Here is a 16,102-nt window from a genome sequence, read left to right as displayed (position 1 = left end):
AGCATTTGAGAGTCGTGTTGCAGAGATTGAGGGAGGAGAAGCTTTATGCAAAATTCTCCAAGTCTGAGTTTTGGCTCAGTTCAGTGGCATTCTTGGGGCACGTGGTGTCCAGCGAGGGTATTCAGGTTGATTCGAAGAAGATAGAGGCAGTTCAGAGTTGGCCCAGACCGTCCTTAGCCACAGAGATTCGCAGCTTTCTTGGTTTGGCAGGTTATTGTTGCCGGTTTGTTCAGGGATTCTCATCTATCGCATCGCCTTTGACCAAGTTGACTCAGAAGTGTGCTTCATTTGTATGGTCGGATAAGTGTGAGGAGAGCTTTCAGAAGCTCAAGACAGCCTTGACCACAACTCCAATGTTAGTATTACCATTAGCTTCAAGTTCATATACCGTGTATTGTGATGCTTTGAGAGTTGGTATTGGGTGTGTGTTGATGCAAGAGGGTAGAGTTATTGCTTATGCTTTTCTGTAGTTGAAGCCCCATAAGAAGAACTACCCCGTTCATGATTTGGAGTTGGCTGCCATAGTTCACGCGTTAAAGATTTGGAGGCATTACTTGTATGGTGTGTCTTGTGAGGTGTTTACTGATCATCATAGCCTCCAGCACTTGTTCAAGCAGAAGGATCTCAATTTGAGGCAGCGGAGATGGTTGGAGTTGCTAAAAGATTATGATATTACTATATTGTATCATCCGGAAAAGGCCAATATGGTGGCCGATGCTTTGAGTCGAAAGACGATGAGTATGGGGAGTTTGGTATATATTCCAGTTGGAGAGAGACCTTTTGCAGTTGATGTTCATGCCTTGGCCAATCAGTTCATGAGGTTAGATATTTCGGAGCCTAGTAGGGTATTGGCTTGTGTGATTTCTTGGTTTTCCTTATATGATCGCATCAGAGAGCGCCAGCATGATGATCCGCATTTGCTTGTCCTTAAGGACAGATTTCAGCACGATGATGGCAGAGATGTGACTATTGGTGATGATGGGGTGTTGAGGATGCAGAGCCGGATTTGTGTGCCCAATGTGGATGGGCTTCGAGAGTTGATTTTGGAGGAGGCCCATAGCTCACGGTATTCCATTCATTCGGGTGCCGCGAAGATGTATCCGAATCTGAGACAACATTATTGGTGGAGGAGAATGAAGAAAGACACTGCGGGATTCGTAGCTCAGTATCTCAATTGTCAGCAGGTGAAATACGAGCATCACAGACTGGGTGGCTTGCTTCAGCAGATGGATATTCTAGAGTAGAAGTGGGAGTGGATCACTATGGATTTTGTAGTTAGACTTCCACGGACTTTGAAGAAGTTCGATGCTATTTGGATGATTGTGGATCGGCTGACCAAGTCCGTGCACTTCATTCCTGTGTGTACTACCTATTCTTCAGAGAGATTGGTAGAGATCTATATCCGGGAGATTGTTCGTTTGCATGGTGTCCCAGTTTCTATTATTTCAGATAGGGGCACTCAGTTTACATTGTAGTTTTGGAGGTCTGTGCAGCGAGAGTTGGGTACTCAGGTTGAGTTGAGCACATCGTTTCACCCTCAGACGGACAGGCAGTCCGAGTGCACTATTCAGATTTTAGAGGACATGTTGCGTGCTTGTGTCATTGATTTTGGAGGGTCATGGGATCAGTTCCTACCGCTTGCAGAGTTTGTTTATAACAACAGCTACCAGTCGAGTATTCAGATGGCTCCATATGAGTCTTCGTATGGGAGGCGGTGTAGATCTCCAGTCGGTTGGTTCGAGCCGGGTGACGCTAGGCTATTGAGGACAGACTTGGTGCAGGATGCTTTAGAAAAGGTGAAGGTAATTCAGGAGAGGCTTCGTACAGCGTAGTCGAGACAAAAGAGTTATGCTGATAGGAAGGTTCGAGATATGTCCTACATGGTTGGTGAGAAGGTTCTGTTGAGTCCTCGGTTCATTGGGCCTTTTGAGGTACTTCGGAGGATTGGGGAGGTGGCTTATGAGCTTGTTTTGCCACCCAGCTTGTCGAGTGTGCATCCGGTATTTCATGTTTCTATGCTCCGGAAGCATATTGGGGATCCGTCTCATGTTTTGGATTTCAGCACGGTTTAGTTGGATGGTGATTTGACTTGTGATATGGAGCCAACATCTATTTTGGAGCGTTAGATTCAAAAGTTAAGATCAAAGGATATGGCTTCAGTAAAAGTACAATAGAGAGGTCGGTCCGTGGAGGAGGCTACCTAGGAGACCGAGCGGGAGATCCGGAGCAGATATCCTCACCTGTTTGAGGCTTCAGGTATGTTTCTTGACTCGTTCTAGGACGAACATTTGTTAATAGGGGGAGGATGTGATGACTTGGCTAGTCGTCTTATGAGTTACCGCTCTGTTTCCCCCATTTCTGCTTCTTATTGCTTTGTTTATCGGTTTTATATGTGATCAGGTTGGTTGGCTCGGGTTCAGAAAGGTTTTGAGAAGATTTGAGACACTTAGTCTCTTTTGAGGAAGCTTAAGTTGGAAAAGCCAACCGGATGTCGACTTATGTGTTAGAGGGCTCGGATGTGAGTTCTGATGGTTTGGATAGCTTCGGGAGGTGATTTGGGACTTAGGAGTGTGATCGGGATGTGTTTTGGAGGTCCGTAGTAGATTTAGGCTTGAATTGGCGAAATTGGATTTTTGGCGTTTTCCGGTTGGTAGGTGAGATTTTGATATAGGGGTCGGAATAGAATTCCGGGAGTTGTAGTAGTTTTGTTGGGTCATTGGGAGGTGTGTGCAAAATTTCAGGTCATTCGGACGTGGTTTGGTATACTTTTCGATCAAAAGCGTAATTTGGAAGATTTTGGAAATTTCGGCTTGAATCCGATGTGTTTTGAAGATTGGTACAAGTTTGGATGGTGGTATGTGACTTGTTTGTGCCTTTGGTTGGGGTCCCGGGGGCCTCAGGGTGATTTTGGGTGGTTAACGAAAAGAAAGGAAGTTTGGAATGGCAGCTGAAGTTGGAATCTATTGCCATAACCGTATCTGCGGTTGTGAGGCCGCAGGTGCGACCCCCGCAGATGCGGAAAAGAGTCGCAGAAGCAGAAGATGGTGAAGTTGGTATGAACCGCAGAAGTGGTTGAATGACCGCACCTGCGATGGCGCAGGTGCGGGTTAGGCATCGCTGATGCGGAGTCTGAGTGGTTTAAGTGAAAATCGCAGAAGCGGTTCAAGGACCGCAAAAGCGGTACAATAGAAGCGGGATTTTGTCGCAGATGCGAAATCCTTGGGCCAGAAGGTATAAATTATTTCCTTCGCGACTTTTGAGCTATTCCACCATTTCTAAGTCGGCTTTTAGAGCTTTTGGGGTGATTTGAAGAAGCATTTCAAGGGTATTTCATTGAGGTAAGGATTTTGGACCTAAAACTCATTTCTATGGTATTATTTCACGGATTAGAGTTGTAACTAATGGAATTTAAGGGTTAAAATTGGGGAAACTAGGGCTTGGTATTGGAAACCTAGACTTGAGGATTTAAGGGACCATTTGTGGTCAGATTTTGGGACTTTTGATATGTGTGAACTCATGGGGAGATAAGGAATCTACTGATGTAAATTTCATCGAATTCCGAGACGTGGGCCCGGGGGTCGGGTTTTGGTAATTTCGGGATTTGTGTTGTAAATTGAATATTTTCGATTGGGCTTCGTTCCCTTACCATATTTTGACGTCGTGATTCTGATTTTGGATAGATTTGATGCAAGTTGAGGCCGATTCGAGGGGCAAAGGCGTCGCGGGCAAGAGTTTGAACTGGATTGAGGTGAGTAATGATTGTAAATGTTGTCTTGAGGGTATAAAACCCCGGATTTGCACATCGTTGTGCTATATTGAGGTGACGCACATGCTAGATGACGAGCGTGGGGTCGTGCACTGTTGGGGATTGTGACTTAGTTCATCCCGAATGATTGTTTTATCGCGTAAATGATTGAAAACTATTTGCTATCATCATGTTTTTGGCTGAATGCCTTATTTGGGCCTCGTGCCAACTATTTGGACCCTTAGGGGATTTTTACTAATATTTTCTCACTGTGTTGACTTTAAACTTGAACTCAGTCATGCTATATTCTACTGTTTTCATAACTCTGTCATGTTTACTCTGCTTTAACACTTAAATGATATTTTAAATGATACGTTGGGCTGAGCATCACATTTTACTGTTGCACAAGTGGCTTGTGAAATTCTGACTGGGTAAGGCCGAGGGCCTATGTTGTGAGGAAACACTAATTAGGATTATGAGGCCGAGGGGCTGAGATTTGTACGCCACGAGGTGGCTTGTTGATATGAGGCCGAGAGCCTATGTGATTATACCACGAGATGGTTTGATATTGCGTTTGGGCCGTAAAGGGCCCCTCCAGGAGTTTGCACACCCCCAGTGAGCGTGGGTACCCATTGTGATATGAGATAGAGCCCGAGGGGCTGGCATTGTTCTATGTGTTGCCCGAGGGGCTGATTCTATTGGTATTTTACCCAAGGGGCGGTTCTTTATGTGTTTACCTTTTCTAGTTGCCTGTCTTTTACTTGCTTAACTATTTAAAAAGGCAATTTAAGAAGCTTAAACTGAACTAAAGTGACTTTGCATATTTTCACTGTTTCATTACTTTTACTGGCTTTTACTACTTCCTTATAGCATGTAATGTGCTTTACGTGATTTCTTATTACTCAGTCTTCATTTATTATTATTACTCACTGAGTTGGAGTACTCACTTTACTCCATGCACCACGTGTGCAGATTCAGGCGCTTCAGGTCCCGCTAGCGAGTGTTGATCCTTCCAGCTCAAGCGGATTCGGAGATTCTCTAGGTAGTTGCTGGGGTTCGCAGCCCAGAGCTTCTTCCCTTATCTTATTTTCTCTGTTTTAGCTCTGTATTAGGCGATGTAGACTCTTCAGACTTGTAGTATATTGATAGATGCTCATGACTGGTGACACCCCGATGTCGGGCTGTGTTGGTTTTAATTTCGCAAATTGTACTGTCACTACTTATTTTGGGATTTATCATGTTTAAGACTTAATTATATTATCTTAACTGCTTAAAAGAGAATTGGGAATGTGACGGCTGGCCTTGTCTTCACGAGAGGCGCCATCACCACCGGGTCCGAGTTTAGGGTCGTGACACGAAGTGTCCTTAACTTTTTAACTTGTAACTCTAAGTTAAGGACCAAGTGTCCTTAACTATTAAACATGTAAGTCAAAGTTCAGGACCAAGTGTCCTTAACTTTTCAACTTGAAACTCAAACTTCAAGACCAAGTGTCCTTAACTTTTCAACTTGAAACTCAAACTTCAGGACCAAGTATCCCTAACTTTTTCAAAACAATTTGCAAAACTATGACAGTATGTCCTTAATATACAAAAGAACAACAAAAAAGTTAAGGACACTGTGTCCTTAACTTTTTCAATTCAATTTGCAAAATCAGGACACTATGTCCTTAATACTATGTGCTCAATTTTTATTGAATTATCACAGGACGCGATGTCCTTAACCTTATCAATCCAGAAATTCAAAAAAAAAAATCAAATTTCTAGCATCAAATTCCTAGTAACGAAATAAAAATCAATAGAAACACACGAAAGTATAACTTACTGTAAATTTATGTCGATTTTGGACGAGAAAGTTGAATTCTATAGTTTGAAATCGGAAGAGAAGCTTCTGCAATTCTATACTTTGAAATTCGACGATCACAGTGAAGTTAGTTACGTGTGCTGCTGCTGCTGATCGTTAATAAAAGCGTAGGTATAAGTTATAGCAGAAGGGTATTTTCGTCTAGCCATGTATAAGTTTATTAAATCAGTGGCTAAAGACTAAAAATATTTAAAACACTGACTTTAAAATAAAGACAGATGCTCTTAGTGGCTATTTGTGCACATCGCTAGACCAAATGGACCTGTATATGGACTATTTGTGGATGAGGCCCAATTCCACAAATAAAATGAAACCTTTTTTGGGATTTTTTTTACGTAGATAGTCATTTGGCAGGTGAAATACACAAATAACCCTCAAAGCGAGTAACCCTCAAAGCGAGTGATCTTTAATTTTTATGGCAAAAAATATAAAGAGAAAGATAGTAGTTGCTATTGATGCTAATAAAAGAGAAGAAGAAAGTAAAAAGGAAGAGGAAGGGGGAGAGTTACGTCAAGGATATATTTGAATCTAACTATTAACTGCTGACAAATTTGAATCATTTCTTGTTTTAGTAGGCGGCAAGTTTCGATCGTTTTTTTCCTAAAAAAATATGTTTTATTTTGTGATTTCGACTCCGATATATATTTTTAAAATACATATACAAATATTACACATATATACATGCACATTCATACAAATATCTCAAACTATTTTACAAGATGGTAAATGAAAGGAAAGAAAAAGAAGAAAAAACTGTTTGGCAAGTAGGGTAGACCTCATGACCCAAAAATGTACTTGTTTACTGTCAGTTGTATAACATGGAAGCTGTTCAATTTTACTGATCTTTTTTCCACAAGAAAAAAACCAGACTAATAAGTAATAACACCATTCCAAGCATAAACGGAACTCAAACAAAAAAGCCTATTGGAAATTATGCAGAGGCTCTTGTCCCTCAAATTCCTCTCTAAAATCCCCAGAAATCTCTCAAATGCAACCACAAATCCCTCACAAACTTTCCTTTCTCTAACTTCCAAGATAAACCCATATCACCCTTCTCAGCAACAACAATTTTTCTCTGCTTTTTCACACTCTCACACACACTCAATTAGGCTACAAAATGTGAAATTTTCCCATGGGATTTTCTCAAACCCACTTTTCTCTAAGCAGCTGTTAACAAACAGAATTTTCAGAGGTGATCCGAGCAAGGATTTGGTTAACCGTACAGTTGGGATTCTGCGGACTCAATTTGGAAAAAGAAATTTTCACTCCAATTTCTCATTTGGTTCCTCTCGCCGCGGCTGGTACTCTATTATTCCCCCCCTTTTAGCAGCTTTAATATATTTATCAAATTATTTGAGGTTGTCCATTTCATTGCAATACTAAATAAATTGTTACAGAAATCATATACATTACGCTGTATTCATACCCATTTTGTTCTAATGTTATACATTTTTTTAAAAGGCAAAATAGAGGTTCTCTAGTTTTTCTTTTTCCTTTTCATTTCACAGTTATCTTTACACTGACATACAAGTTTTCCTGTTTTGACTAATTAAGTTTATTTGTTTGTTGTTGCGATAGTATAGTGAATAAAGTCTTAGTCTTTACTTTGAGACGAGGGGTTGGTTTTGTGGACTGTTATTTCTCTTTTCTTCTTAAAAAACACTACAAACGAAGTTAAATTAAAAGAGGCCAGCCAAATAAAAAAGTTGCTGAAACCTTTTGTCCCAATCAGTTATTATTGTATATTATTTGAGATCGTTGGGAAGTGGGAACCCATAAGGTTTAAATACTGGATCCGCCTCTGTCTATCGGAAACATCTTCTCTACCTTTCAGGGTAGGGTAAAGCCCGCTTACTCACTAATCCTCCCCAGACCCTACTCGTGGGATTCCACTGGGTTGTTGTTGTAGCAGTTGTTGTCTTTTGTAATTGCACCCTATATATTTTTCAGATTTACACCCTAATCTCTTCATTTTTTTTTGTAAAGTTCTTTTGCACCATAATGTATGCTCACACTATTTTTTCCTCTAATAAACCATTGAGATTATGTTTACATTTTTTAAATAAACTGGGTCCAGTTTTTTCCTTAGTGATTGTGAGATCAATTTGCACCTCTCCAAGGGGCAAACTGTTCTTGCTAAAAATTTGGTTTCATCATTATACTTTCATGTTTGTTAGGTACATTTTGTGAGTTAAGAATTCTATTTACCTCCGCTCATCGTGCATTCACAAGGTTTGAGCTTTTCTTTTCCTTTTTTGGGTCTCACGTGTATAGTAGGTGGGAAATAATCAACAAACTCAATCTCATGTATGTGAAATTAGGTCTAGAGAAGCACCTAACCCTGTGGCCTAATAGTTAATAAAGTGGGTACAAATATTAGAGATTAGGGTTCAAATCCAAATAGAGAAAAAACACTAGGTGATTTTTCCATCTGTCTAAGCCTTAGTGGGCGTAGTTACTCGTCGTCCAGGTGAGCGCAAGCTAGCCCAAACACCATCATTGTCAAAAAGAATAAAAGGTCTAAAGAAGTTTGAATTATATATTTTGATTTTGTCCTTCATAGATAGTCACATAAATCTCATAACAGGTGCAACCTAATTTCACTTTTAGATCATAAAATTATGACCTGGCATATCTTCATGTGAAATTTAACCTATTCTCATGTGCAGGCTTAAAACTTTAGGCCAGGTATCATAAACGGGACATACATTAGGCCTACAGTTCACTTAACTCATGATTTTGCAAAAAGCCCTAGAGATTATGGGATTGATCATAATAAATAAAAGAAACAGGTGTAAATAATGGAAGGGAGTATGCTTTAAAGCAGCAAGTGCAAAGATCTCTGGGATCTCTGGTTGATTTGAATTTTAAGAATAGCACTGCTGATGATAGAAGTAGAGCTTTAGATGTTTCTTGAGCTTCTGGTGCTGTTATGTACAACAGTAAGATAAATATTGCTCTGTGAAAAATTTAAGAAAAAAAATAGCTACTGTACTTTCTTGTCCGTTCGGAAAATCTTGACCCACTTCCTCAAACTGACTAAGGCCTCATTTGTTTTTTTAAGATTAAGACGTCTGAATCTGAATACACATCTGAATATCAAGATGTGTATTAAGATTAAGACATCTGAATCTGAATACACATCTGAATATATTAAGATGTGTATTAAGATCTGAATACTAAATAATTAAGACTGTTTGATTTATAACATTTGAATGTATAAAATTTATCTTTATTTAAAAATTAATAAACATAAAATTCAAATGAAATGCTAACTAATCTAATATTCTATCAATAAAATATATAGTTTTTTAAAATATGATAGTTGTTGGTGGTGATGGCTAACGGGTGAATGCCGAGTAGAGGCGGTGGTTGGTGGTAGTTTTGGTTGATGATAGTGGTTCATGCTAGTAGCTAGTAGTGATTGGTAGTGGTGGCGATTATGATTGAGGATGGTGGTGGTGATAGTTAATATGGCGGGTGGTGGTAGTAGTTGTGAGTGAGGAAGGTGGTGGGCGGGTGGTGGTAGGTTATAATGATGGGTAGCGCCGGTTGTGGTTGTTGATGGTGATGGGGTGGTCAGTTGTGGTAATTGAGGTGGATGAGTAGTTATTGTGGGTGAGAATGATGGTGATCGGAGTGGTGGGATAGTGGGTGGTGATGGTCGATAATGGTGGCGGCTATGATTGAGGATGATGGTGGCGTGGTGGTAGTGGAGGTGGTGGTGGTGGTGGTGGTAGTTGAGTATGGCGGTGGCGGCATGGTGGTAGTTGATAAAGGTAGGCGGTGGCGGCAGTTAATAATGAATATGTGATAGCATCTTAATGAAATTAAGTCTCTGTTATAGATCTTAATCATACAGACCTATTCAGACCCATTAAGTGGTTGTGAGGTAAAAAAAAAAACACACTTAATGATTAAGATTTGAATAATTAAGATTCAGACTTTAAAAACAAACGTATTTAATGTCTGAGATCTGAATATTAAGATTCAGATCTCCATTAAGTGCAAACAAATAAGGCCTAAAAATATACCCTTCAACCGTTTTAACTAATACTCCTATAAATTAATTTTGCTGATAAAAAAGCTAATATAAAGTAATGTTACTTTATATCTTAAAGTTAATTTGACATAGTCTTCGGGAACTATTGTACTTTTTTCTTTGCACATACAAACTGATTATTTAAATAGTTATTTCCCTATATTAGTAATCTATTCGAACGTTTTACTCTTAGTCTCCAAGGTGGAGGTATGCCATTTTTAATGGGATGAAGTGAGCTGTATTTAATTGACACTGACCTGCAATAACTAATGAGTTGTGACAGCTAGGAGTTCGTAATCGTTTAAACTGTTTCTAACATTTTCAATTTTCTGATGGGAGAAATGGCGACAATCTGCGTAATGTCATTCCATTGCTCTTAGTCAACTTCATACATTTTCTATTTTCTAAGTTATGACATATTTTTGATAAGGAATGTTATGACACCTTTAATGGAATGAATTGATTAGTATTTAGTTGACACTGATATGCAGTGACTAGTGAGTTGTGACAGCTAGGAGTTCGTCATGTTTCACCTGTTTCTTGTATTTCAAAATTATGGCAGGAGAAAAGGCAATGTTTGTGATGCCATTCCCTTGCCTTTAGTCCAACTTCATACGTTTTCTATTTTCTAAGTCATGGGCATTTCCAATTTGTAGGCAATCAGGTTTTGGGAGGTTTTCTAATGATGGAGTGGTGTTAGGAATAATCTTAGCTAATGTAGCTGTGTTTTTGTTATGGCGTGCTGCTGATAATAGGTTCATGATAAGGAACTTCATGGTAAGTCACTAAGATAACTTATCTTTTTGATGCAATTGACAGCTAAGACATTTTTTTCCAACTAGATTAACTTTTTTTTTGTTCTGGTGCTCAGATTTCAGTGGACAATGTTACAAGTGGACGGGTTCACACATTGATAACATCTGCTTTCAGTCACATTGATCCTTGGCATCTTATCTCTAACATGGTTGGATTCTACTTCTTTGGAACAAGTGTAAGGTCACCTGTCTTTCTACTTCTATATCATGTCTAAGCTTTATATCTTCGTAGTAATTCAGTAACCTCATTGAAAATTCTTGATGTTGAAATCTAGCAACTAATGGAATTGTAACTGTTTTTCATTCGGAAGGAAGGGTCTTAAAAATATTTCCTAGCAAGAAACATTGTCTCTGGCATTAATGGATATATGGCCAAGCTCAAACGTATAGTGTTTCAGTAACCTGTCTGAGCACTTGCTGACTTTGGGCTAATGAATGGAAGAGTGATAAACTTGATGCATACTGATCTGATAAAAAATTTCATTACTTTTTTTTCCTCTAAGCAATCTCAGTTTTAAAAGTGATGGTATTTAGGGGGAAAAAGGAATTGACATTAGATAGAACCAAATAACTGAAATGGGTGGGATTGAGTGCTGAGAAGGTTAGTATCCTCCCTTGTGATATTTAAACTTTGAAATGACTTATTTTAGATGGGGTAAATGCATTAGCAAGCTTCTTGAATGACCCGCAGATCTTCATCTTTACTTCTGATTATTTTATACCATTATTCTGCATACAGACTGCAGCCCTTATCTTGGAAAAATGAAAGAGCTACTTTTGTCAGAAATGACGCATTAGATGGTTACACCTTTAGGATCACAGTCAATATTAAGTGAGAAGATAACTAGTGCAGTACTTGTGGAAATGATCCAGCTTTATCTGTCAACTCAGTTAAAGGGACATGGCTTAATGCTAAGCCATTTGGCCCGACGTCACAATTTGTCTTGGTTATTTATACCTTTTTAGTATAAGGGTAATTGATTAATCACTTAATTTATATTAAGCAATTACTTCATTGGCATATTGTAAATTAGGCATTTTCCTTAACAATATGCCATAATAAGTGGTATTAACATATTAGAGAGATGACCAAGAAAATTTGTTATAACCTAAAAGGAAACTCTTGTATTATATGTGCCCACTTCGACATCTCTTTTCACTGACTAGTATTTTTTTTTCCAATTTCTTTCTATTGGCAGATCGGTAGTACTTTTGGGCCTCAGTTTCTTCTGAAGCTGTATCTATCTGGAGCAGTTGTTGGCTCTGTTTTTTATGTGGTATATCATGCCTTTATAGCTCCATCACTACAGGTAATCTTGGCGCAGCAACCTTATTATATCTATTTGTTCCCATAGCCAAGAAGTTGATGAAATGTTTTGTAATTACACCTGTGTATGTTACCTGCCTACTAAATGATGATTAAATCCTCAGTCCAATTGATATTTTTTGGTAATACCCAAGATCAGCCATATACATGCAAAATTCACGGTTAATATTTTAAAGAAGTCGATGGTTTAGACTTTATTTCTGAAACATGAAAAGCACAACAAAGTGAAGCTGGAAATCTCAATCATTTAACCTATTAATGGTTCAGAAGAATCCAGGAACCGGGGGGGGGGGGGCAGTTAGAACGCTACATGAAAAGTGATTAAATATGGTAGTGGAAAAATTAGGATATACTGTACTGGTGTTAGTTGTGGTACTTGTGTACGGGCTTATACTGTAATTATAGGTTGCTTCTGTTTTTCAGTTGGCTTGCGTATGTTTTTGGATTTACTTCACCTTCTCAGTTATGCACACATTCGAGAAAGAAGGATGAGGAAAAGTTAAAGTGGACTGTGCTGCAGGATTTGAGTTGATCACTTTATTTCATAATTAATCCCTCTGTTCCAATTTGTGTCGCTTTTCATGATGAGAGTGCTAAAATGTTTAACAAACATCTATGATAGTATTATTTTTTATAAATTGACAGATCAAATTTGTGTTTTAATGTCATGGTCTCCTAGCAAACTTGCTCCACAGCTAATATTCTAATATTTTCTTAAGAACAGTTGTGTAGCTCAACTGGTCAAGCGCTTCAGCTTCTTTAAAATTGTCACAAGCTCGAACCTCTGTAGCTTCATTTTCTCCTTATTGAATAAATAAATAAATTATTCCACTAGTACCTATAAATTAGCCGGTCAAATTTACATAATAAAAGCTCTTTGTCGGGATAATTGTGTGACATGAATTGATGGAGAGAATGTAACGTCACTACCTCTTTGGTTGTAAAAGTTGTTCATGGCCGTTTCCTTTCTTTTGTAGGGACAAAGAAGACAAATGCTGAGCATGCATCCATCGCAAGTTCCGGGATTGGTAAATTCATATCTTACGTCTTGTTGATCTTTGCTAGCTCTTCCTTTTCCTTCACCAGTTTCAATTTCTTGTGTTACCATGTTAACAATTTATGGGACTCCTAAGGATCTGAAATAGGATTGTCATTTTTCTCTCATCTTCAATGAAGATTATCAAGTTTTCTTTAACATAGTACTTTGTCTTCTTCAAATTCAGTAGTTAAGCATCTTTTTTGCATGACTTTGTAGTGTTTGCTGTGGTAATTGTACTAATAGATATGCTCTGGAGAAAAGAATTGGAGTAATGTCATAGTATAAGGCTACAAGCCACTCCAATTGTATACATTTTGGTCTCGATCTTTGTAATTAGTGAACATTACTTTTGGAAGGTTATCACTTATCAAACCATGGTTTCCTAAATTGCCGTAAGTTTTCATTTTTTTTTTTTGATAAGGTACCATATTTCTATATATATATATATATATAAAGTAGACTACACAAAAGTTGTGTAGTCCCTATGGGTGTCTAACGGGCCGGGCCAGCCCGTCTCCGGACCGGCCCAGATCGGTTAAAACCGGAACCGGCCCGGCCCGGTAGAAGGGGGCCGGGTAGGGCTGGGTTAAAGAGGTAGGGAGGTTTGGTCCGTTCAACTTGGGGCTACCGGTTAACCGGACCGGTCAAACCCGATCAATGATTTTTACTGTACAATCGGTTAACCGGCCTGGCCCGGCCCAGACCGGTATAACGGCTACTTAATTTTTTAATTTTTTTTTATAATTTTTTTTTTAATAATGGAGCCTTTGAATTTACTCTTTTTTCGTTAATATACTTGTTAAATGTAAACCTTTTTGAAATAAATGTAGTACTTGCAATTTTTTTCCATTTTCATTGTATTCTTTGTATTTTTACTTTATATTAATATAACTTACAATAGTTATACAAAAACAAAATACAAAAAAAAAAAAAATTAAAAACTAACCCGGCCCGGCCCGGCCCGGCCCCTTGTACCTGTAACCCTTACGGTTCATTTTTTACCCGGATGAACCCGAACCCGTTAAATCCGGTAAGCCCCAACCCGTAACCGGCCCGGAACCCAACCCGTATGGTTCCAAATTTTGCCTACCCAGCCCGGCCCGGCCCACCCGTTAGACACCCTTAGTAGTCCCCCATAATTACAAGGTGGGATACAGGAGAAAATTCTCCAATCCTTTGTCATCTCACAAGGATTCTAAAATATAAAAAATTGATTCATGATCTTCTAATTACTCTCCTTTACACCAAAAATAGAAAAGAACTAAGCACTTCATTTTGATCTTCTGAATACTGCTCGACTTATCTTTAAAGTATCTTTGATTTCTTTCTTCCCATATTGTCCACCAAATGCAAGCTGGGACAATTCTCCATCTCTTTATGACTGGATTGGTTCCCTTCTCTGTTCCAGCAGGCTAGAACTTCAGATATTCTTCTTGGCATAGCTGCAAGATTCCTCTTAAGCTGATGAATATTCTCCATAGTTGTAAAGTGATTCTGCAGTGCAAAAAGAGATGATTGATTGTCTCTGCCTCCTCCCCACATAAGTAACATCTAGAACTCCTTTTCATTATTCTCCAGTTTTCATTTTCGTTAGCCACTATATGTGACTGTTATAACTCCTTGTAACTCCCAGCGAAACCCAAAATGATGTTTTGTTTCTTCGGTCTTGTCCTATGAATTTCTATTTGAATCCTTATCTTACTCAGCATGTGGGATCTTGGCAATAATTCCAGGTTCTAAACAACATGGTTCTTGGTTTGGTTTCTCATCCTTTGCATGGAGATGTCTGTTGACTACTCTTTGATTTCCGAATTCCTTGAAATTCCTAATTGAATGGTTAATGGATGAAATTGAACCTTTTACTTCTTTATGGGAAGTTACAACAAAAAGGTATTATTTTGGAATATTGGAAAATTCTGCACGTCTTTTTTGTTTTTCCCCCCTTGATAGTCAAAGCGTCATGCAATCTTTACACTTTGCCTTGACTTCTGTTCATGCTTTTCTATTTAGGGTGCAAGTGGGGCTGTAAATGCAGTGATGCTGCTTGATATATTCCTGTTCCCTAAAAAGACTCTCTATCTTGATTTTATTATTCCCGTTCCAGCAATCTTACTGGTATGTAATTGTGTATTTGTTTTCTAGATGGTAGTTTCCAAAGCTAAATTTGGCTAATATTTTGTACACGCCTATGATCCTAATCTTCAGGGAATCTTCCTCATTGGAAAAGATGTCTTAAGAATTTTGGAGGTATGATCTTCTAGCTCTATTTGTCATTTGTTGTTTTATGAAGGGGTGCTTTGGCATAATTGGTAGAGTTGCTGTCACGTGACGAGGAGCTCACGAGTTTGAGCCGTGGAAACCGCCTCTTGCATAAATGCTGAATAAGGCTGCGTATAATAGACCCTTGTGGTCTGGCCCTTCCTCGGACCCCGCACATAGCGGGTGCTTAGTGCACCGGGATACCCTAGTTGTTCAACTTTATCATGAAATTAAGTTATCAATGACTACTATGCACTGAAGTCATGCTTTCCTTCGGCTCAGTTGCTAATGAAAATAAAAACCAAAATGTTAGTAAGGTTTACGTGTTCTGTTCTAGTGTTCTATCATTAAAATGCCTTCTGTATTTTAGTTTGCTAGATTCTCCACTGCTTGATTTGCATGATCAGAATATTTAGCAGAGCAATGCATGCAGTTACATGGTCTGCTGTAAAAGGTCGTACGACCTCTCCAACTCCATCCTTATGCTGATTTTCTGTGTTGGTTGAGGGAATGAACTAACAAAATCAGATAGCCCGGTGCTCACGTGCCAGATTGAAATATTTGCCTTTGAGCCAGTTCTACCATTGGAGCCTTAATCCTATCTCAACGTACTCTATAGTTTTGCCACAAAAGAGTAAACATTAGTCTTGCTATGACTTGTTTTATATGAATAATGATGCATTTTCTTATCTCTTGTCTTAATCAGGGGGACACTCGAGTCTCAGGATCTGCTCATTTGGGCGGGGCTGTCGCCGCTGCCATAGCATGGACTCGAGTAAGAAGGGGAAGATTCTGAAGTCTCATTGCTTTGTCCTTATAAATGTAATTTCGGCAGATATAACTGAACAATGCAGTTAGGATATATATTACCAAATTGCAGTTAGGATGTATTCCTTCCCACCCTTGAGTTATTGCCTTCTTCTAGGGTGAAGTGCCAAGAGATGTCCCTTTAAATAGCAGCAATTGTCACATTCTAAATTCATGGATATTATCAATGCAATTTGCAGCCTGAAA

At 38.8% G+C, this 16,102-nt stretch overlaps 1 protein-coding gene across 1 annotated transcript; it reads left to right on the top strand.

Moving 5' to 3' along the window:
• Nucleotides 1–6,455: 6,455 nt before the first annotated feature.
• On the top strand, nucleotides 6,456–16,102 carry LOC104230579 (RHOMBOID-like protein 12, mitochondrial). Its single transcript, XM_009783421.2, has 8 exons — nucleotides 6,456–6,907; nucleotides 10,305–10,425; nucleotides 10,520–10,639; nucleotides 11,663–11,773; nucleotides 12,768–12,818; nucleotides 14,840–14,944; nucleotides 15,035–15,076; nucleotides 15,795–16,102. Exons 1-8 carry the CDS (start codon nucleotides 6,540–6,542, stop codon nucleotides 15,882–15,884), a joined length of 1,008 nt encoding a protein of 335 aa, XP_009781723.1. The 5' UTR covers nucleotides 6,456–6,539; the 3' UTR covers nucleotides 15,885–16,102.

The sequence above is a fragment of the Nicotiana sylvestris genome, chromosome 10 (assembly GCF_000393655.2).
Source record: "Nicotiana sylvestris chromosome 10, ASM39365v2, whole genome shotgun sequence".
Lineage (NCBI taxonomy): Eukaryota > Viridiplantae > Streptophyta > Magnoliopsida > Solanales > Solanaceae > Nicotiana > Nicotiana sylvestris.
Note: the sequence above shows the minus strand (reverse complement) of the source record. Positions and strands in the feature narration are given on the sequence as shown.